At 39.0% G+C, this 21,900-nt stretch overlaps 1 protein-coding gene across 3 annotated transcripts in view; it reads right to left on the reverse strand.

Annotated features, from left to right (window-relative positions):
• Mdga2 (MAM domain containing glycosylphosphatidylinositol anchor 2) overlaps positions 1 to 21,631 on the reverse strand; it is an 862,524-nt gene extending 840,893 nt beyond the window's left edge. For 2 of the 3 annotated variants that reach the window (NM_199269.2, NM_001444001.1), the window contains 1 exon segment: positions 20,157 to 21,631. In NM_199269.2, the coding sequence (NP_954890.1) occupies positions 20,157 to 20,229 (73 nt within the window). In that variant the 5' untranslated portion in view covers positions 20,230 to 21,631. 3 annotated transcript variants of the gene reach the window in all.
• Between the last annotated feature and the right edge of the window lie 269 nt (positions 21,632 to 21,900).

Raw genomic sequence — 21,900 nt, forward strand, 5'->3', positions numbered from 1 at the left:
AAAAAAAACCATAATTCCTTCAAAATGCAACTTGACTTTACCATTTGCCTCAAAGGGTGGAGATCATAAAATTTTTCATTTTAAATGATTAAAACTTAAACGAAGAAACAAAATTAGATTTACAAAAGCAAGCAGTGACAGTATTCTCTTGCAGACAAATAACCACACCATCTCATTTGGCATTTAATTTCCCTGCTGCATGCAATACAGTAGTTATTTGGGGGAGAGGATGCTCCTTATGTGTTCCACACATAAGGTTCCTTCATTGCTTTGACACCTCAGAACACTAACTGTGAGATCTTACCCAATACACACTGAGCTACAAACACCATTCTATTAATGCCATCATCTCATTTGTTCTTCAATCCTATAATATATGATCATCACAGAGACCTTCCTGTAAAGTACAAACAATAAAAATGATCAACTCTTGACCAATCAGATATTTTATTTTCAAATACCAATTCCTATTTTGATTGCATGTCTTCATCCAAAATGTGCAGTATTCCACTGCTAAATAGCCTTGAAGACACACTGTGTGAGTTTCTTGTGCCTTATCTGGGTTTTACTAGCTTCATAGTCTTGTCTAACTACATATTATGCAATCTGGCTCAGGCCCAGGCCTTTCCTCTGTGAATTTTGGGATACTATTGAGGTAATATTTCAAAAATTTATTAAACAAAGTACCTGATTCATAGAACAATATTCAAAATAAATAGTATAATGGGCTTGATGACAACTTCCCTTGTCTTGTCACAGACGCTATATATTATATAAATACAAAGACTATTGTTATGATTCTTCAAATGTTTTTGTAAATTCCTACAGAGTAGTATGATATGTACATTATGTCTCATTATGATTTTTCCTCAATGAAAAATTATAACAAGAGTGAATAGAGATCAATTAGCTGCTAAACCATGATATACTGAAATACAAGAAAAACTCAAAGACTGACACACGAGTGGTTTGAAAAGACAGGGAAAGACCAATGACAACCAAGAATGAAAAGGTAGAGTGTTTTCTAGACAAACAAAGATGAGACAAATATAATAATATACTCAGCAGGATAAATTCCATACCTTTATTTTCATCACAGTAAAATGGGAAATAAAATAAAGCTCAAAATATCACCAAATTTTGTGATCTTGTTCTATGTATTCAATACTTCTTTACTGAACTATATTCTCATTGTATATTCTCTTAAGAATGCAGATAAAAATGGCTAAAAGCTAATTTGTTTTACCTCAAAACATGAATGGCATGTCGTATTAATATTATAAATGACAGTTTATGGATTATTATTTTATATATAGATAGATCATTCATTTAGTTTAAAATAATAGAAATGTATTAGAAATGCTTAAAATTAGTCATATACAATGTTTGTGCACATTGAATATTCAATAGTTACTTTCAAAATTATGAGTCTTATATCAAAAAATGCATTGGATAATTTGCTTTTCTAAATAGACTAGGGAAGAAGTTTTAAATTGAAATTACCACTGGGTTATTTTTGAGGCTTTTATAACAACTTGAAATTTAACTAAAGATTCGGGCATAATGGAAAGAGCCAATAATTTCAGCTACTTTAAAGACTGAAGCAAGAAGATTACAATTTGAGACTAGTGGAAACTGAGACCCTATTTCCAAAGAAAAGGTCAGGAAATACATCTCAGTGTTATATTAGTCCTCATAGTTTTGGGTTTAATCCCTAGCACAAAAGTAATAAAATTGGTTAATGACAGCAAACTTTTAAAAAATTACTTCAGCAGCCACCCAGTGATTCTTCAGCTCCAGTAAATGCAAAATGACTGTGTCGGATCAGGTTAAGTACTGCATGCTGTAAACATACAGCATGAGATAGACAAGGGAGGGAGGGCATAATATACAATTTAACAGAAAAGAGATATAACATATGAGTTGATAGATGCATACACACACATAAACACACACACACACACACACAAACATATTAAACAAAAACTAGGATGACTGCTCAAGGACACGATGTATGATAATCTGATAAACTTCAAAGCAGATTGAAACCTAAATCAGGTAACTATAAAAAATGTTTTATGAAGTAATAATGAGGTGATATAAACTGCTTAATTGAGGTAATAATAAAACAACTAAAATGAATTAAGTTGAAAGTTTTAGAAAAAGGAGAGCAAATGTGATATTTGATTGTATTGTATAAATTGATCTAAGTAACAAGATATTGAGATGTTTGGTTAAACTTCACTAAAGTGAAGATTTTTGAATTTACATTTGAGTTGTGTTACATGTTTAAAACTTGAAAAGATATAGCCCATGGCTTTTCTGATATGACCAGGCTTCATCCAACCAACTAAACAACAACAACAACAAAAAAAACTGATTTCCTCCCTAATAATCCAGAATACCTCTTATCTGTTTGTCTTTGAGGTAGAAGTTCACTGCTATTCTTAACACAGAAATTCAAGTTTAAACATATCTTTTTGGGTCTCACCCACCCTGGATCTGGCTACCATAAACCATAGGTTCTCCTCCCATTTGTAACTGAAGATCTTGGAATTAATCAGCTTCCATAATCACACAAAACAATCCATTTTTATGCACACATAACCATACGAATTTAAAAAAAATGTAGCCTGTTTGGATATGATTATTAGCACATACCACAAAAATTAACAAGAAATCTGAGCCAGATTCTAGGTCCAGGTTAAAGAGGAGACAACCTATCATTCTCCATGTTCTCTCCATTTTTATTCTCCTAATTTCCACCAAACAACTCATGGAGTTGTGTGGGTCTGAGTGTTATCCTGGAGCCATGTAGGTATAAGTTCTATCACGGAGCCATGTGGACATGAGTGCTATCCTGGAGCTGCATGTGTATAACTGCCATGTAGTTAGGAATACTCTCCTAGTAGACCTCAGTGTACACTGAGAATCTGAGAGGAATGGATTAAACCTTCACAGTACAAAATTCCAAATATAAGCAGTTAATACGCTAAAATACAAAAATCTATTTTAATATAAAAAACAACTCAATACACATGAACATGGTAGTCACCAAAGAATTACTCAAAAAAAGTAGACTGTAGTTTTCAACAAAGTAATTGTCTAGTAAATTTTTATTATAATCTATGACAGATTTCTTAAACTTCATGTTATTCTGTCTTTCCCATGTGAACTTGAATAAATACACCAGAAGCAAATATGTGCAATATTTGAAAGGCTAAGGTTATAAAAATTATAAGAAGAAGAATCTTAGATGGCTATTTCTGGGGTGCACTCATGTATTTAAAAAGTCTGCATACTTAGAATCTATACATTACTCTGGAAGGCAGAATAAGGCTCCACCTCCTGCCTCACACACTGTTCATGCCTTAAACCATGAATACAGCCAATATGCTCTACTCCTTGGGAAACTGAAATTAAAGTTGCTCATGTAATTACGGTTACTACCTAGCAAACTTTAAAGTAGATTATCATGGGTTATCTGATCAAGTCCAATATAAGCTTTAGAGTCCTTCAAAGTGGAAGGAAGAAGAGTCCACATATGACTATTAAAGAAAAGCACAGAGAGGCAATGTGCAACCATTAGAGAGGAAAATAACCAAAGCCACAAGACAAGGCAGATATGAAGCCTACAGAAACATGGACAGGTAAAGATTCAGTTCTCCATTACAGCCTCTGGAAAATAATAAACTTCTGCTAAATCCTTGATAAGACCCATCTCAGTCTTCCAATTTACAGATATGGTAGACATTTTTATGCCTCTAAATATCTATGTTTGTAGTAATTTAGTACAATAGCAATAGAAAACTAATATAATCATGAGTTTAATGTAATTTACTTCTGGCATAGAGCTTCTCTATTGTGAAAAATAGAAATAATCTCAACTTTGCAAAGAATAGAGAAGGTTCCTGAGTATCTAATCAGTGCATAATCGTATAAACAAGAACTTTGGATAAACCTTGATTTAACAGAAAGTCTTCTACATCATGGTAAGTTCTCACCTGGAGAGAAGAAAGTGCCCGGCTATCCAGTAGATGTGAGTGCTGAAAATCAAAATATATGTTATTCCTAAAAATGGAATAGATTAGTGCTATTACAATCAATTTCTATTCCTGACTCTTGTGTTACTCTGTGTTGTGAGGAACAAAATAACATAGTAGTTAATGTAACTGCTTAGAAAATATTTTTTCACAACTCTAATGATCCAAGGTCTAGGATAAATATACCAGATGCACTGGTTCCCTCAAAAGCCTCCCTATTCGTCTTCTTGCTTACCTTGCCATGGTCTTTCCTCTTTGCCAAAACACTATGTCTGAATTAGTGACAAGGGTCTTTGCATTGGTGAGCATATGACAGCACAAAGTATATCTGTAGGGGTCTGTAAATTCAGTGGGAAATTAGGGTTTCTTAAACCGCAGAGACCAATCTGGGGTGCTTAACTCTCAACAGTGGTGAAGAATTATTATAAGACACTACAGACTAAAAGTGATGGTACAGTGGAGGCATTTCTCTTAGTTAACTATTCTTCCAGCTTTAAACAGAGAGAAATCAGCGCCTGTAAATCATTCAAGGAATAATAGAAGCCAATAACCCCACCTGTAATGACCTCAAGACGCAGGTGTTTAGTATCCAGATGCCCTCTACTTTGTTGCCTGTCTAATTAATAGAACAACCAAAAATGCTCAAAAAATGTCAAATAAAAAGAAGTTTCATTCATAGGAATCTAGGTTGATGTGTTACCTTTGCAATGGCAGAATTCATACTAATTTAATTCATGATACAGTGAAATTTGTCTAACACATAGTTATTGTCCACAACTATAGAGAAAAAACAGATTCACTCACTCCCATGGTAAAAACAATAGTACACATCCCCTATCCAGAACCAAGGTTTAAAAAATTCTGTTATCTTCTATATAATAAGTTCAGTAGAAGAAAATATATACTGTACTCAATAGATGTTAAGAATATTACATTCTCTTATATCAAGAGAATTTATAATATGTATTAGATAAGGACAAAATAGCAAGCGTTTTGGAAGCCATGAAAAGACAAATGAAACATTAGTGAAAGTTATAGGATCTCAAGACTGGGTCATATGAAGAACAACTTTCCAAATGAAAGGACAAGTTGTTATATTTTACATTGCCAATCAATAAGAAGGCAGCGCAATCTCCACAGATTTAAGTGGGTTCAAAAGATAACATGATCATTCTATTACCCAATACCACAAAAGAATAAAAGAATGCTGATCAACACACACACACACACACACACACACACACACACACGGGACAGGTTTCTCTGAAGAAATCTACTGCTCTCATTATAGGACCACAAACAAACAAAAAATTCTTTGATAAATGATGTGAACAAAATTGCATCTCATAGAGTTCATAGCAAGCAAGGGTACAAAAGAGATCCCAAACTAAACACATCTAATGGTTTTACGTAAGCCCAAGCCATTTTCAAGAACTGCAAATCATTTAAAAGCAATTGATGGTATTCAACAGAGCCTTTGTTTAGGCAGAGTGCCTGGAAACAAGCTATTAAGAGGTAGTGGTGCCAAAAGTAGTTATTATAAGCAGTGTTTGGTCAGCCAATCCGTAAAATCAAGCAGGTTTCTACAGCAATCTGTTATTATTAGATGAAAATGGCACATTTGAGACAGAGAACAAGGACAAAGAGATTGGACATGTGAGTCACAGGCCAAGGTGGCCAAGGCACCTCTATTTACTGTGATGCCATGACTAAGCCCCCTCAACTTGCCTCCTGGTTTCCTGGGAAATTTAGTAAAACCACCAAGCCACAGCTCAGTTCAGATAGATTGGCTCCGTATGTGGAATAAATGTGAAGTAGAATATGCATGTCTAAGAACTAAGGTATATATATATATATATGGTTCCTGGCTGCTCCCAGGAAGCCAATTTGTGTTTGTGTCACCTGTCTATGGAATTCTAGGCTTTATGGGACTAAAAAGATTTGTTTTCTAGAATGAGAAGACCTTCCCAGAGTATACAGTGAAAAATCTCAAACTCTTTGACAGTTGACACCTGTTTGCTTTGATCTCCTTATATCAAATAAACATGGAAATGAGGTAATTTCCTTTAAGCAAGCCTAATTAACGCTGATGGGTTTTAAGAGGCCCTGGTTTGAAGGTGTCTCACTTAAGAATATATCCATGCTTCCTCAGTCACATCTTACAAAAAAATAATTAGTTAATTAGTTAATTTAAAAAAAATCAAGAAATGATCCATTCAGGCTGTGGCTTTAGAAAAGACATGGTACTCAGAAACTCATGTCTTTCAGAATTATCCAGTGAACATTTCCATTTGTGCCATCAAGTCTTCAACTGATGGGAAGAGGCATCCAGAAGGAGTCATTGGGTGTGTACCCATTACCGTTCTGAGACTAGGTAGAATGGGAGGGGCTGGTGTACGTCTTGATGACTTCTTTTCTATTAGGTTCCCAGAACAATAGGCCTACCCCTGCTAACTGCTTGAAGATGAATGGTGCCAGTAAGCAGCTATGTGTGAGCAGTGCAGATGTAAAGTGTGGATGGTAGTGCATCAGGCAGGACCCCTCTTGTATGAAAAGAAGAGTCTTACCTCATGACCACGCATAGCTGGCATTCTCCCTGAAATTTCAAATATACTGATATGTGTTCTGAAAGTAGCCTATAACTGTGATTGACAGAAATTAGTACATGGATCCTTTTGGGACATACCTGAAAACCTTCACCAATGTCACAGAATCCTAACCACTCCGTGTAAAACTCTCTTGCACCTGACGTTGAAACAGCCTTCCCTATTTTGTTATTCCAAACTCTCTTTCCTTTAAGAGATTCATTCCTTGATAATACTGTGATAAGTACCTGTATATAAATACTCCCTGAGAAAGTAAACTTATGGCACAAAACACTGCCCTTGCCGTATACTTGTATAATGCTCTCATATTGGCTGGGAAGATGACAGTATAGAAAGTGAATGACAAGAATTTAATACTTAAGTCCCTGATGTGTTTATGGATCAATTAAAAACAAGTTCTAAGAAACCTGGGCTTTAGATTTTGCACACAAGAATTTCATTTTTTCAGATATATAAGATAGTTCATCATTTATCTTGATTACAAGTGTTCATTATAGTTTTTGTAGACAATGACTTCACTTATTTGTCAATTATTAACAGCACATGATAATCAGAGATGAGAAAAATAATAACTTAGATACACTTGACTATTATGTATATAATTTTATACCTCAGCGCTAAAGTCATTGTTCGACTTCATCCAAAACAGAGCACGCATCTAAGATCTGGTGTAGTGCATAAACTTAAAGAAGACCAAGACACAGGGGCCAAAAGTATTATCCTGCAAGTACTCTCAAACATGGGAGAACTCGTCTCAACTTGCACTTAGTTCATTATTCTACTCTACTCTTTAGCATAGCATTGTATTTTAACTTGAAGTATGTTTATAAAACAGTGGTGGTCCACACCACTTGGCAATGTGATCGCAATGCTCAGTGTGCATAAGCCAGCATATCCCATGTGGGGAAAGTGTTAAAGAATAAACGTTTTGAGAATGAATTCTCAATGGAAACACTTGTCCACTTTTTTTAAAAAAATAAAGAGATCTTGCTTTGAAAGACAATATGAACTTACTAGACTAGAGAACAGATTAATCTTCAAGTAATAGCCACAGCTGTACAATAAATATTGGGGCACTTCTCTTACAGAAAGACTGAAATAAGAGTTAAGATTCTGAGTGACTCAATCACCTTTGAAAACTTACGGGTGCTGATGAGTTAAAGAAAATATCAGCTGCTTAGAAATGCATGGCGGGAGAGCTGAACATAATACCTTTCCTGTTCTCGCTAGGACTCGTTTCCCATCGAAGCAGTTTCTGTATCAATTACACAACAGTCAAAATGGCTTATAGTACGTGACACAATAAGTGCATTCATAAGCAGAGGAAAACGGCGTTTGCAGTGGCAGTGCTCTAGTTAAACACCTAAACAAATCACCACGCTGCACTCCTTTGTACACTTTGAGGATTGAGGAACTCACTTAGCTAAGGGGAGAGCAGAGTTTGCAGTCAACACCGTTCTCCCTCAGCACAACACAATTTTCAAGAAAAGAAAACCACTGGTATCGTCTCCTCAATTAACTCTGTGCAAAATATCTGCTCTAGTAGTATCCAGAGGGAACTCAAAGGCAAAAATCAGGCCAGACATGACATTTAACTATCAATCCTTCCAAGGCCAGTAATTGTTCATCGATGTGGGGAAAATGAGGTCCTACTCCTGACGTTTTTTTAACCACATGCTATGGCTTTAGATGGAGGAAGACAACTTCTGCAAAATGCCCAGTAGAGGCATGTCTTCATTTTTGTAGGTCACTATACTGTGCTTACTAACTAGGAATAGACTTAAAATACCCTATCTGCCCCAAAACAGAGTCAGAAAAACCCTTCAGTATATGTATGCCAATACTCAAAATACTCAAAATACTTTTAAAAAAATCACATCTTTCAGTTCCAAAAATAAAAATTGTATTCTAAGAACTGGGGGTACTGTGTATGTATGTGTGTTTGTGTTTGTGTGTGTGTGTGTGTGTGTGTGTGTGTGTGTGTGTGTCTTTGGTTAATGCTTAAAATTTTCCCTCAAGTTAAATTCCATATATTACTTGAGATTTGCATGTTTTAATCACAAGAAACAAAAGCATTAATTACCTGAGGATAACTTTCATAAATCATTGAATTTATACAAACACTTATTTTTAGATAGGTGTCATATTTCATTCTAAATTTAGTCACCAAAAACTTGACAGTAGTAATTGAAACAGTTTGAATTTCAAATTCTAAATATATCTTATGGAAGGGGAAGCCCTTGATCCTGCCAAGGCTGAACCCCCAGTGAACGGATTCTTGGGGGAGGGCGGTAATGGGGGAGGATGGGGAGGGGAAAACCCATATAGAATGGGAGGGAGAGGGGTTAGGGGGATGTTGGCATGGAAACCAGGAAAGGGAATAACATTTGAAATGTAAATAAGAAATACCCAATTCAATAAAGACGGAAAAAATCAGGGTATAGTATATATTATTTATAGAATTCTAATTCAGAGTATTGGGATTTACTAATGTGAGTAATGGAATTTTTTGTATAGCAATAATTTTATTTTAAAGACTGCATATTTTTGTTAAATTGCCTTCAATAACTCATGGAAAATAACAAGTTAAAAAGTTTGGTTTGTAGATGTATTTTAGAGTGTGTACCTTTGATCTCAGAAACGTTTGGTGAATTGCAAACTTATAGAAGATAGAAAAGAATGATAGTGCCCAGACTAATAGAAGAACCAAGAGTGACTTCTGAAAATGCAAGTGACACTTTGGTTTCAAAATAGAATACTCCGTAAAAGCATTGTACTCTCCAACCAAGAATATTTCCACTATGACAATTCAAAATGGAAGGAAAATTATAAAATGGACATTTATGATTTTTCTTATGCCTAGCTACATTTTATGAATTATGTTTATGACTCAATTATGGAAAACATGCACGCATTGTAAACAGAGAAATATTTTTGAGGTGTATATGTGTGTTTGTGTGTATCTTCTTTAGTTCTCTGAACCTGGCAAGGTGAAACATAAGGGTTTAAAGCCTTTTCTCCAATAAATAATCTGAGAGCATTAAGGCATTAGCAAGTAAAGTTCAATGATGGCAGGAAAAATGCTTTTTGAAACATTATCCAAAATAATGTACTGATAAAAGATTTCAAGAGCAACATCAGAGTGAACAGGGAGATAGTGTCTTTGGGTGCCAGCTGCGGTGGCTGGAGGAATGTGACAGGGAGTACAGGAAACCATCAGAGAATATCCAGCCTGAGTAACAGGCTGGATTATCTCAGGCTGCTGGCCAGTATGAACTACTCTTGCTTTAGGACGGGACCCAGCAGTTTCTAAACTCCAGTCTTCAGTGCCATTGTGTCAGTATTCACTTCACCGTTCAGGAGAGAGTGGTCGCAATGGAGGGTGGGACGCCCACCAGTCCAACCATACATATTTATGAAAATCTTCACAAAGAAAAGAGGTGTATCAACTAAAGATTGAGCTCTCCTTAGCTGTGAGGTAAAACAGACAAAAACGACTTTAAGATGAATGTATTGTTTCTGGCATAAAGAAAGGTAAGGGTATTATCATAGATCATAATAAAACATAAACCAGTAGAAAGCTGGGAGCACAATAACTGTGTGGGCAAGTGTCCCTGCCAGCAACTGCAAAATCTTGAGTTTGACCCCTGGAACCCACATTATGGTGGGAGACAAATGACTTTTCTCAGTTGTCCTCTGACTTCCCCGTGTGCCTATATACATGCATACAACATACATACATACATACATACATACATACATACATACATACATACATACAATATAAACATTTTTTAAAAAATAAAATGGAAGGAAAAATGCAGTAACTGTGTGAGTAAGCATGAATGGAAAGGCACAAACACAAAAATAACAGAAAAACTTTAACCACACTGCTTCTTCATAATAAGTTCACAAATTCTGAGATATGAGAAATGAGGTCAATGAACTCCAAAGCTAACTGAAAATGTGTCTCTTCATGTCTCACTCTTACTGTGTAGATGTGTTCAGTTGCTGAAGGAGATTCAACATTGTTCATTTCATACAATGAAGACATTCCTGACAAGTAATAACATCAGTCTGTGTTGCAGTAAGTGCTAAGTAAAATTGTCCTGATCCATAAATGCATTATATTCTAGTACTCAGATGGGTAACTTTAGCATTCTGTCTAAACCCCACAGTTACCACACAACATCCAGGTGTGCCTAACTCACTGGAAAAGGGGCTGCTTGCCTCTTCCTCCTCACTCTCTTGATCTCTCTTGCTCTTGCTCTTGCCTTCCTGCCCCTCCTCTGTCCTCTCCTCCCTTGCCCCCTCTTTCACTATGTCTTCATAGCCTCTTCTCACTCTGTCTCTCTGTCTCTGTCTCTCTCTGTCTCTCTCTGTCTCTCTCTCTGTCTCTGTCTCTCTCTGTCTCTGTCTCTCTCTGTCTCTCTCTCTCAGTCTTTCTCTGCCTCTACTATCCTCTTAACTCCCCTCCGCATGCCCTGAATAAACTCTATTCTATACAATACAGTTCTGTGCCTGGTCCCTCAGGGGAAGGGATGCCTCCTCATGGACCCACCAAGCTACCCCACTCCCCCATTCCACACCTCCACCAAAACATATTCCTCCTCTCTTTATCTTTTTATAAACACATCAGGTAACATGAGATTTACTCATCTCATTAATTTTATGAATATAAATAAGAGTTCTAAACATGAACATTTATTCATTTGCAAGAAATAGAAACAGTATTTGCAAAAGGTAACTTTTAATTATTTTTTGAGATTTTTAATGTAATTATATCACTTCCCTTTCCATGTCCTCTCTCAGAACCCTACCATACACCCCTCTTTGCTCTCTTTCAGACTCATGTCATCTTTATTCTTAATTATTGTTGTGTCTATTTGTGTATGTGTATGTTTATTTAAATGCACAATGAGCAAAAGCACTTCCTAGTTGTATATGGCTATTATAATGGCTTGAAGTTAAATAATAGTTTGCTATTTCAGTTAAATATAGTTAATAGACTTTTATAAAAGATTGGGTGAAAATTTGGGGGGGAAATCAATATTGGTCATTTTATATCAGAATCAGTTGCCCCCCTAATGAATCTGATCTTTCTTGAAATTATTTTTCTCATTATCTGTTTTAATCTTTAAATTAGGAATTATAATTATTTTACATCACATCCATAATATTCATCTCATTCAAGTTGATCAAGTTTATACTGCATCATTTCAACTAATCTCAGAATAAAAGATAAGAAAAATTTTCTCTTTCCTTAAGGCAAAAACAGGGTTCATGGATCTGTTTCCACACACGTATATTGATGTAAGATTAAATTTTCAAATAATCATAAAAATTAGTCATTTTCAGATGGACTGACACATTAAATTATTTTCCAGGAGAAAAAGGGCAACTGTTACTTCGTCTTTGTTACTTCCTGCCTCTTATTCTTTCTTTTAAAAACACTTGGCAGATGTGGGTTAACTTCCAGAGAATTGGCAAGTAGATGTCAGAAGAGGGAAAACTCTTCACATTTGCTCCTTCCTATCCTGTGAATGAGAAAATGAAGCCACAATTCAAATCCTTGGCTGTAATTCCATTTTCTCTGCACACTGACCCCTCTCCTGAGCTTCCCATGAAAATTGAGGCGATACCCCAAACTGGACAGGAAAGCCCCATGGCCTAAATATTTTCCAAGGGAGCAGACTGCCCTGAATAAGAATAATGCACTCTAGTGGACATATATCTCACCTCATCAAAGCATTCACCTCAGTGGCTCTATGTGGACAGAACAGGATGTTCTAGAACCTTCTGCGTCCATGCTTCTCTGCATTTGAACAGAACTTCTCTTCAACATTTTAAAAAGCCTTTAAAAAGATGTTTTTATTCTACTTCCAAAAGGAATTGGGTGTAAGTTTTAAGCTTTCCAAATGTGCCAAGATTTGGCGAAAGTTCAGTATCTCCCAGGAAATGAGAGATAACTCTTCTACTACCTAAGGAACAGCTCAGTTACGTGTATATATACCGAATCTGAATCATGGTAGACATAGTATATCTGAGCATAGTATATTTTCGGAATTCCATAAAATAAAATTAATTTCACAGATCATGCTTGGAATTTTTGCAGGATGATGGCATTGCCTTAGAAGACCGATGTCTCTTCTAACTGAGACAAGCTCTGAATAACTTACTTGTTATTTGCTGTGTGTCCACTTTAGGTGTACTTTCCCCTCTGTGTCAGTTTCCTTCCAGCTAAAAGTCGGGGAGCAGTGTTCCCCCTCTTTACATATATCATGCCAACCTATTTTCAAACCCTTAGAAGAACCACCTGTCTGCTTCCTCTAACTACACCGGCATTTATCTGTAATTCCTTCCCCCACCGAAAAGGTGCATTTCTCACAGATCTACTTTCAGTGTTTATGGTTTTTATCACATAACCACATCAAATACACATAGCATCTGTGTTGGTTTATTGACTGAATTTACTTAGCCTAAATCTCAACTGAGCCACAAATTTAGGTATGTAGGATGTCTTCTTATAACATACACAATAGCTCCATCCTCCTGAGTAGGTCATCTACCCCATCATGGACAGAGTTTACAAGTAAAGTCAGAAGGAGCAGAGGGAAGGCCCTGATGCTTAAGATAGGCCTCTTTTCCGCATGCCCTAAACACAGTTAACAGAAAACTGGTCTGTTCCAGAGAATCCACAAGTTCTCTTTAGGAGCCTCCTGCATGCCCACCCTTCTTTTCAGATCGGCAATCTTAATTAATTAATGGCTCCCCTGAAGAAGTCCTTCAGACAAACGACAGGCATTTTTTTCTTTCTTTTTCACCTGCTCGGATACACTTGAACAAAGTTCTAGTTACTTCAGAAAATAAATTATTATTTTTCTGTTTTGCCATTATTTGAGGCCAAATATATTCGTCTACCAGCCTTTACCTCCTATTCATTTTTTCAGATATCCGCTATATATACACTGTCTGTTAAATATCTGAAGCACCTAATGAAGAATGCACCATTTCTCTTTCACAGAGGCATGTTTCCTATGCCACTGAATCGCTCACGTATTTGCAAATATTTAATCCTGTTTACAACAAGAAAATTAATAAATTTTCTCTTTGATGATATGGTGACATGCCACTTAATGTGACCCCATTTGGCAAGTACCATTCCTTATTATAGATTTTATCATTAAAAATATTTAATTCTTTGAGAAGAATTGTAGACGTAGAACCCTTAGAGACAGAATACATGATGTGAAATTTTCTAACACATTTTATTCTACCATAATATGGATTTAAATGAAAAAAACAGAAGCAAACGGTATAATTTTAATAGTAGAAATTACCTTCTGTTATTATGGACTTCTAAGAGAATATATGGTCTGTATTATAAAATATAAATAACCTTCTTATTCAGCAGTTGGTATCAATGAGGAAAAAACAAAATGTTTTAAAACAAGGATAATAAATGTGTTGGAAGAAAAGAAGAAATAAACTGATAATTAGAGAATCTACACAGACTTTGTGCAAGGTTAGAAGAGAAAATGGAATTAAACAAGAATAAAAACTCAAAGAGCTAAGTATAAGCCCTGACAATGAAGCCTTCATGGTTTTGGTAATTTGTATAGAAAGGTATCTACTCAAGGAATAGGCATAACCTGAAAAAAAATAAGACTTCACCAACAGCATGGTAAGTCCAACTACTGTCCAACTTGACATAATGTGTCCTAGATCAGATTCAATCATACATTACAGTCTATTCTTACAACTTTATGAATTTACATAATAAAAGTTTTTAAATTCAATTTGAAAGGGAAAATGTGGCACCAATTTCTGTGAATGTAGTAATCTATTCAGTCTAAATGATATATTTACATTGACAGTCACCAAAGCAAATTTCATTTTGTGAGACCATTCAGTAGATAGCGAAGATAATGAGTGAAGATGTTCATATATTTTTACTTGAAATTCATTCAAAAGAATACTTTGAATATTCTTCCAAAATACCTATCAATGGATCCAATATGGTAAGGCATCTACCACTTTTACGTCCCTATCTATAGGTCACCTTAGGTTGCTGAAGAGCACAATTCTAAAAATCAGTTGCAGGATTCAACTGGTACATGTAATTGCTTATATTTCCTTCGCAGATTACGATACTCAAGTACCATTCTTGTGGTACTCTTTGAGAGACCTGAGAACCAGGCCAGTGGCGGTGCGTGATGATTCACCTCACTATGTGTAGAGCAACCCAAGGCTTCCCATCGCTTTCTGAATGAGGCACAAACTGAAGCCACAAGGATCAGGCATAACATCTCCATAAAGCCAGTCCAAATTATAGTAAAATAACTCATTTTGCAGAGAATAACAATCCCTCTCTTAGCAAAGAGACTTGTCTTGGCTTCTCACGAAAGTTTTAGGTGGCTCACAGTACAAAAGAAACATTCCACGATACACAAAATAAACATAAAGGATCATTATCAAAATCAATAAAATTAAGCAAACAAATTACAACAATGAAAAACGTTTTCATGGTATTTCATGTGTGTCATGGATTCACCAGTATTACCCAACTTCCCTGTCTTCACCTCTGTGATTTGAACCCTCCCACCAATATCAACTTGTCCACTATAAAGTGACAAGTTTATAACCTTGGTTTATAACCCACTCAATCTAAAATACTTCTCAGTCAACTGGGAGACTTATCCAGGAATGACCTACAGGTCCTAATGAGCTCATGACACTGTGTAAAATAACCAGCTTGTTTGCCATGCAGGATATAATTAATTAATTAATATAACCACCAAATAATCCCAAGCGTTCCTCCAAAATGTCCCAGATAAGCAGAGCAACCAAGATCCTTTCCTTCGGTAGTGCTGAAGAACCTTGTCGGTGAGCCTATGGGCAGTGGGTGAAGATTAGGAAAAAGGGTCAAAGTTGATTGTGTGGAGTGTGGTTTCAGGTTAAGTTCTCTAAATAGGTGAAATCGGTTCGTCCACTGGCTGGCATCCTAAAATGTTTCAATCAAAGGCAGTATCTGTATACACACTGGGCAGAACCTCATCAACATACCTTAAGATAACTTTGCTATGAGCAGGCAACATCCTGGGACTGGGCCTAATGAATGGCCGACCTTCAGCTGCAACCTTATCCTTTCTGATCAATTGTTTATCAGCTTCAACCCACTGACAGCTGGAAATCTCTCCCAGAACCTTCCTGCCTTACTTATCTCCTCGTTCTCAATTCCACCGAGTCATTTCTGTTACTGCCTGCAGTGTCATGTTTAAATTGTGTGAGATTTGCTGATATTACTTGAAATGAGTTAATATAAGACAGCCAAGGTGTCAAGCGCTTATGTTTGATGAACTAATTCCACTTTCTGGTCTTCATCTCGGGAGTTGTGCATAGACAGTGCTTCAACTATTTCACAGTTCTGAGTAATTGACTTATTTCCATACAAACCATCTAGACCGAGCCTGAGTATTCATTGTACGGGGGATTTTTCTGTGCTAATGCAGTAACAAGACTGCACTAAGTCTCATAGAAGTTAAGGGAATGGTGCTTCTGAGTAGCAATGCAATGTGTGCCAATGGACCAATTTTTTTCCTATTTTTTAAGCAAATAAATACAATTCTTTATATTGGATTATTAAAAATTACATCCACAAAACATGTTTTAGCAGGAAAATGTTTCAGAAGACCCAGCTCAAGGTATTTCAAGAATCACCTAACATTTTTGGAGTTCACGTTCTGACATTCCAGCTGTACCTAATAAATTCCCCAAGTACAAGGTACGATGACTGCACCAAACTCATAATCCCAAAAAAAGAAGAGTCAGATCATTGTTTATTTAATGAGATGTTAGGTTGGATTATATGTGAGCAAAAGGGAAATTTAAACAAAAGTTAACCCCTAACAGTATTTGGGGTAATTTTCTAACAAGTAACTTTGTATATTCAAGATGGTATGTTAATGTAAAAATCATTAAAAGATATAAAAATAGGTGTTACCTTATTAAAATATTCATCTCAAACTGTTCACTTGTTATGTTACTCTATTATATACTTTCTAGTTTCTTTTCAGAAGTGTATATAAATAATTTATATTAGCTTAATGTTACATAATATTAAAATATGGACTAAATATAGAGGACAATTCCCATTTAAAAATATAATTCCACCAGAATTATCAGTAGAGGGCAGACAGGTACTTACAGGCAAGTCTCTTTTAATCAAATGCCACACAACATACTAACTGTATGTTACTAATTTACGAAGCAACTCCCAAGATTGATGTGTGTAAGTTCCTACCTTTGGGGGAAAAAAGCTTTTATATTTAACTACGTTTTAACTCAAGATAATTGAACATAATGAGAAAATTATATTCATCAATGTGATATAATCCATACATTAAAACAAATATATCAATTTACTAAAACTTGAAACCTGATTTTTAAAAATTTTCTGCTCAGGATTTCTCATTTGGGAAGTGGGAGAGGAAAGCCATTTCCCACTTTAGCAGAAAATGCTTATTTTCTCTTAGTGCTGGTTATTAAAATTAATGCCAATAAAAATAATAAACAAAATCCCCAATGTGCATTGAGGATGGTTTTGCATCTGGTGAATGAGGCTAAATAAGGGGATAGCAGGTTTAGAGGGTTGCCGACACTTATACTAGTTAAATTTCTACATTTTTTTTAAGTTTGTATTTCAAGTGGTCATGATTCTCAATCAATCTTTTTTCAAAGATCTTAATATAAAATTTTCAAAACACTTCAAAGCTTTAAACAGAATCTCTTATCAATCTCTTTAAAATCAATTGTTTTCCAACTAACTAAATATAAACTGTTTCCTTTATCATTAATAACTTAAACATAAAGGTGAGATTACTTTAGTTGAAGAAAGACCTTGATCTACAAAGTCAAAGCAAGGATGTGGAAGTCTGTGCTAGTGTTCTCTGGCTTTAGTGGACGTTGTGGGAATCACTGGAAAGTGATGGGTAAGGACTTCTAGAGCAGACCCGTTGAGATCATGATGCAGGATATTGAGAGAGGCCTACTCCTGACTCTGCACTTCTAGCAAGTTACAAGATAATGTTTAGGAAGACTACCTCTTATGATCTATAAAACAGATTTGAAAATTAATATTTCACTGTTTCCTTCATCCACCTAATAGCCTGTGACACATCATGGAATAAGGATACTCATTTTTTTTTTAATACAAAGCCAAGTGTACTCCTAGCTAAGTGACTAACAGACACATCTATATTAAAATAAAACATTGGTCACTATGATGAACTCAGTAATGGAAAGGCAATCTCTTGTACTGATAAATGACATAGACAATTTAAATTATCTTATTTAAATTATCAGTTCCTACTTATCTACAACTGCCTTTTTCTTCTGGCCAACAGGGGACTTGCCTAAGTAACCCGGAAGACTGAGAGTGTCAGAAAAATGGAACATTTTCTCTCTAACCTTTCCAATTCCAACATTCCTCACCCTTTTCCAACCTCTACACCTCACATACTTTAAAATAATAATAATAATAATAATAATAATAATAATAATAATAATAATAAAGCAAAAACTGCTTTCAGTTGGAAAGATCTGGTCAAATTAGAAACAAAGACAAACTTGGACAGGAGGCGACAGGAAATCCGGGGAACAGCTCTTCTCTCCAGCAGTCTTTGACCCTAGGTGGAAGCCCAGCTTCCATTTCTCTGCTGCTTAGGGATAAGGGAGAGTCTAGCAGAGATCTGAGTGAATCCTAGTTCTCTCCAGGCCCCGCCTCCTGATATCAGTAGCCAAGCTTTCTATCTCTCATATTTAAGCTGATCAAGACCAACATTCACCACTAAGTCTTATGAGGGCTTTGCTGCAGCCAAGCAAGTTGCTTTGATTTGGAAAATAGAGGGGAGAAAAAAAAGGGGAACGGAAGATGTTTAGAGGTGGGAGAAAGTAAGCCTAGAAAAGAACTGTGAAGACAAGAAACTAGGTGGCAGCAGCAGGAATCTATGTTCTCAGCTGGGGACCTCCCTCTATTCTGCTCCCCAACACACACACACACACACACACACACACACACACGATGTAGTTGTTTGCCAAGAATGAAACAAACACACAGCAGAAAGAAAGGTCTCAGAGGGATCTGCTGAACTCATTCACCCCCAGCTGCCACACACACATGGTTCCCAGAGAGTTTGAGGAGTCCAGTTCCACTGACACCAGGAACCACTCAGCAGGCAGTTGTAAAAACTGTAGGGAAATCGCTGACACTTCCTAGATACTCGGCTTTTTGCCTTGGGGCAGTTACTAGACCACATTGAGTCTAAGGCACTGCATGGGTTTTCTACTCCTCGTTTTACAAGTACATGAGGGTGTGTGCTCTAGGAGAGTCTTGACCGGATCTATCCTCTAAACCATCCCTTTTAAAATTATCCTTGCAATATATTTTGAAGACACAAAAAGTTCCTTTTCTTTTAGCGCATTATCAACTTGTCCTAGAAGATAAGGATATTACAAGTCACTATTATCAACCAAGGAGAACATGTGTAAAAGGGGGGGGGAGGGGAGACAGACAGAGAGAGAGAGAGAGAGAGAGAGAGAGAGAGAGAGAGAGAGAGACTTCAGTGACTAAACACAAGAGTGCCAACTGCTGACAGGCAAAGGAACCTGGATTTGTTTGGGAGCACTTCAACGCCTTCCAATTAATAAGCTCCCCCTTCCTAGGTCTGAAGCATCCTGGGTATGGGCTTTCCGTGAAGAGCTGAGATTTTGTTCTGTTTGTAAAGAGTGGTGTCCTGCCCTGGAGCTGCAACGCACGGACTTCTTCAGTTCATTCATGCATTTGCTCATCCATTCACACAAACATGTCCCTTAATTATGTCTGGCACTGAGAATCTTGCCTGCTATTTCCCCTGCCCAAGTCAGTGCTCATGGCAACTGCTGGTGCAGAATACAACTCAACTGTCACCCCACTTCCTGAGCCAGGAAATCAAGTCCTGTAGACATCCACAGAAAGGAGGAAAAAAAGACTTTTTTATATATAAAAAATGATTAAAAGGTGGAAAGGAAGAGATCGCCTGCAGGGAGAGGGGCCTCTCAGGAATTAAGGAGTAAAGAGGTGAAAGGGACTCAGGGGGGGTCACATTCCAAGCTTCCCTTCAGGGGAAACCGCGGCAGTGACACCGCGCCAAACCATTATTAAATCCAAGACTGCAAGAGCCCATGTTTCCCCGCGGGGATAAATCAAGTGCAAAGCCACTCGTTCCTCTGAGTGCGATGCTGTTGGCCCGACCCAACTCAGAGCCCCAGTGGAAGAGCCGGGGGAGCCGCTCGCAGCCCAATCCGCAGCGCGCTCGCAGCCTCCTTTCAGCTCCCAATAACGTGATGAAGTGTAAATCAAATGCCACACCAGGAGGGGCCCCGGAACGGCGCGAGTCCTGTATCTTAGCTCAGCAGCCTATCTTGCCTAGGAATCACAAGGTCACGATAGCGTCGCGATTCTACTCACCGTACACTCCTTGGCCAGAGATTCCCTCCAGGAGGACTGTCAGCAGCCACACGAGACCGTACACTAAATCCATCTTCACGTGAACATGAACATATCCAGCCCAAGAGGGACGCAGTGGGACCTTCTGGAGGGCAGCGGCCAGCAAGGCGCGCTCCACTTGTGCCCGGGCCGAGTCGAGGTGCCCGGGAACTGCTAGCAATGGGAGGAAGCGCTGTCTGTCTGTCCTTCCCTATCAGCGGCCGTGAGCGGAGCACTGGAGCCCCACACACCCCACACTCGTGCACACACACACGCACACACACACACTCACTCACACACTCACACACGCACAAGCACACACACGTACAAGCACACACACGCGCGAACACACTCCCACTACACAATACCCTGATACACGCACTCACACGCAAGCCGCACTCACACCGGGCGCCTGGGAAAAATCGCAGACGCCTGGGAGGAGCAGGGGGCGGTGATGGGAAGCAGAGCTGCGAGGACAAGTGTTCTTTGGGGAAGCGGCTCCGGGCTCCGGTCGCAGGCAAGTGGCAGGAGCGGGCAGAAGCCCCGGGGTAGCCGCGCGATGCGAACCGCGCTGGACAGCCAGGGAGCAGGAAGTGGCCTCTGACCCGGGCACGAAGCGGGGCTCCCTCGCCCGGGTTCGCCTTTACAAAGTAACTCGCGAAGGTCCCCAGAGGAGCGTCAAGCGGCGGCAGCGGCTCGCCCGCCCGCAGTCCGGAGCCCCCAGCCCTGCTGTCTTGCCTTCCCCCATTCCATCAGTTGCCATTGCAACGCCAATCCTGTTACACGACACAGACTCGCATCGCCGAGCGGGGAGAGGAAGAGGAGGAGGAGGAGGAAGAGGAGGAGTGGGAAACGGGGGATGGGGAGGAGGGAGCGGAGGAGGAGAGAGGAGGACGAAAGGGTCCAAGCGAGAGCGAAGCGCCCGTCTGGAGCTCGCCAGGCACCAGCCTCTGGCGCTGCCGCCGCCGCCACGGCTCTTCCAAACAGCCTTGAGCGCCCCGCAAGCAAAGAGGGTGCTCCTGGTGGCAGCACCAATCCCGGGAGCTGAAAACAGAGTCCGAGCACCACCACTTGCAGGAGAGGGAGGATGCCGAGCGCAGAGCAGATCCGCACACAGTCCACGCGTGCCCACCCGTACCGCGCGTCCTCTTCGCTTCCGCGCCGCCCCCGCCAGGTGGAGGGGGTGGGGGCGGTGGAGACTGGCGGGAGTTTAGACCCGGGAGCCGCAGAAGGGCTTTCCCCACCCGGGCAAACGGAGTGCTGGCATCCGGAGCGGATCAGAGAAGCGGCCGCCTGCTGAGGGCACCCCGGCTGCGCGGCCGCCTTGTGGGCCGCAGTTGCCGCAGAGATGCCCAAGCTGGGCAGAGGAGCGTCCGGGGCCCTACGCTTGCCCGGGATCCCTGGGTTGACTCTGGGGCTTGCGCACCGCGGAGGCGATAGGAGGGAGGAGGAGGAAGAGGAGGAGGAAGAGGATGGAGAAACGGCGGACGCGGAGCGCAGGCTGCCGGGCTGCCGGGGAGGAAGGCTGTGTGTGGTCACGTTGTGCGCTACGTGCTGAGAGCGCGAGGCTGCTAGCCGCAGCCCGGCGACGTCAAAGCCAAGTGCAGGGCTCAGCCGCCTTCCTCTGAGCCTCCTCTGCCTCCCCAGCTCTGCTCACCAGGTTCAGCACTGGTGTTCATCAGTTTGGACAGCAGTGATGGGCTCAGCGGGGTAGTGGCACCCAGCC

The sequence above is a fragment of the Rattus norvegicus genome, chromosome 6 (genome assembly GCF_021556685.1).
Source record: "Rattus norvegicus strain SHRSP/BbbUtx chromosome 6, alternate assembly SHRSP_T2T, whole genome shotgun sequence".
In the NCBI taxonomy this organism is placed as follows: Eukaryota; Metazoa; Chordata; class Mammalia; order Rodentia; family Muridae; genus Rattus; species Rattus norvegicus.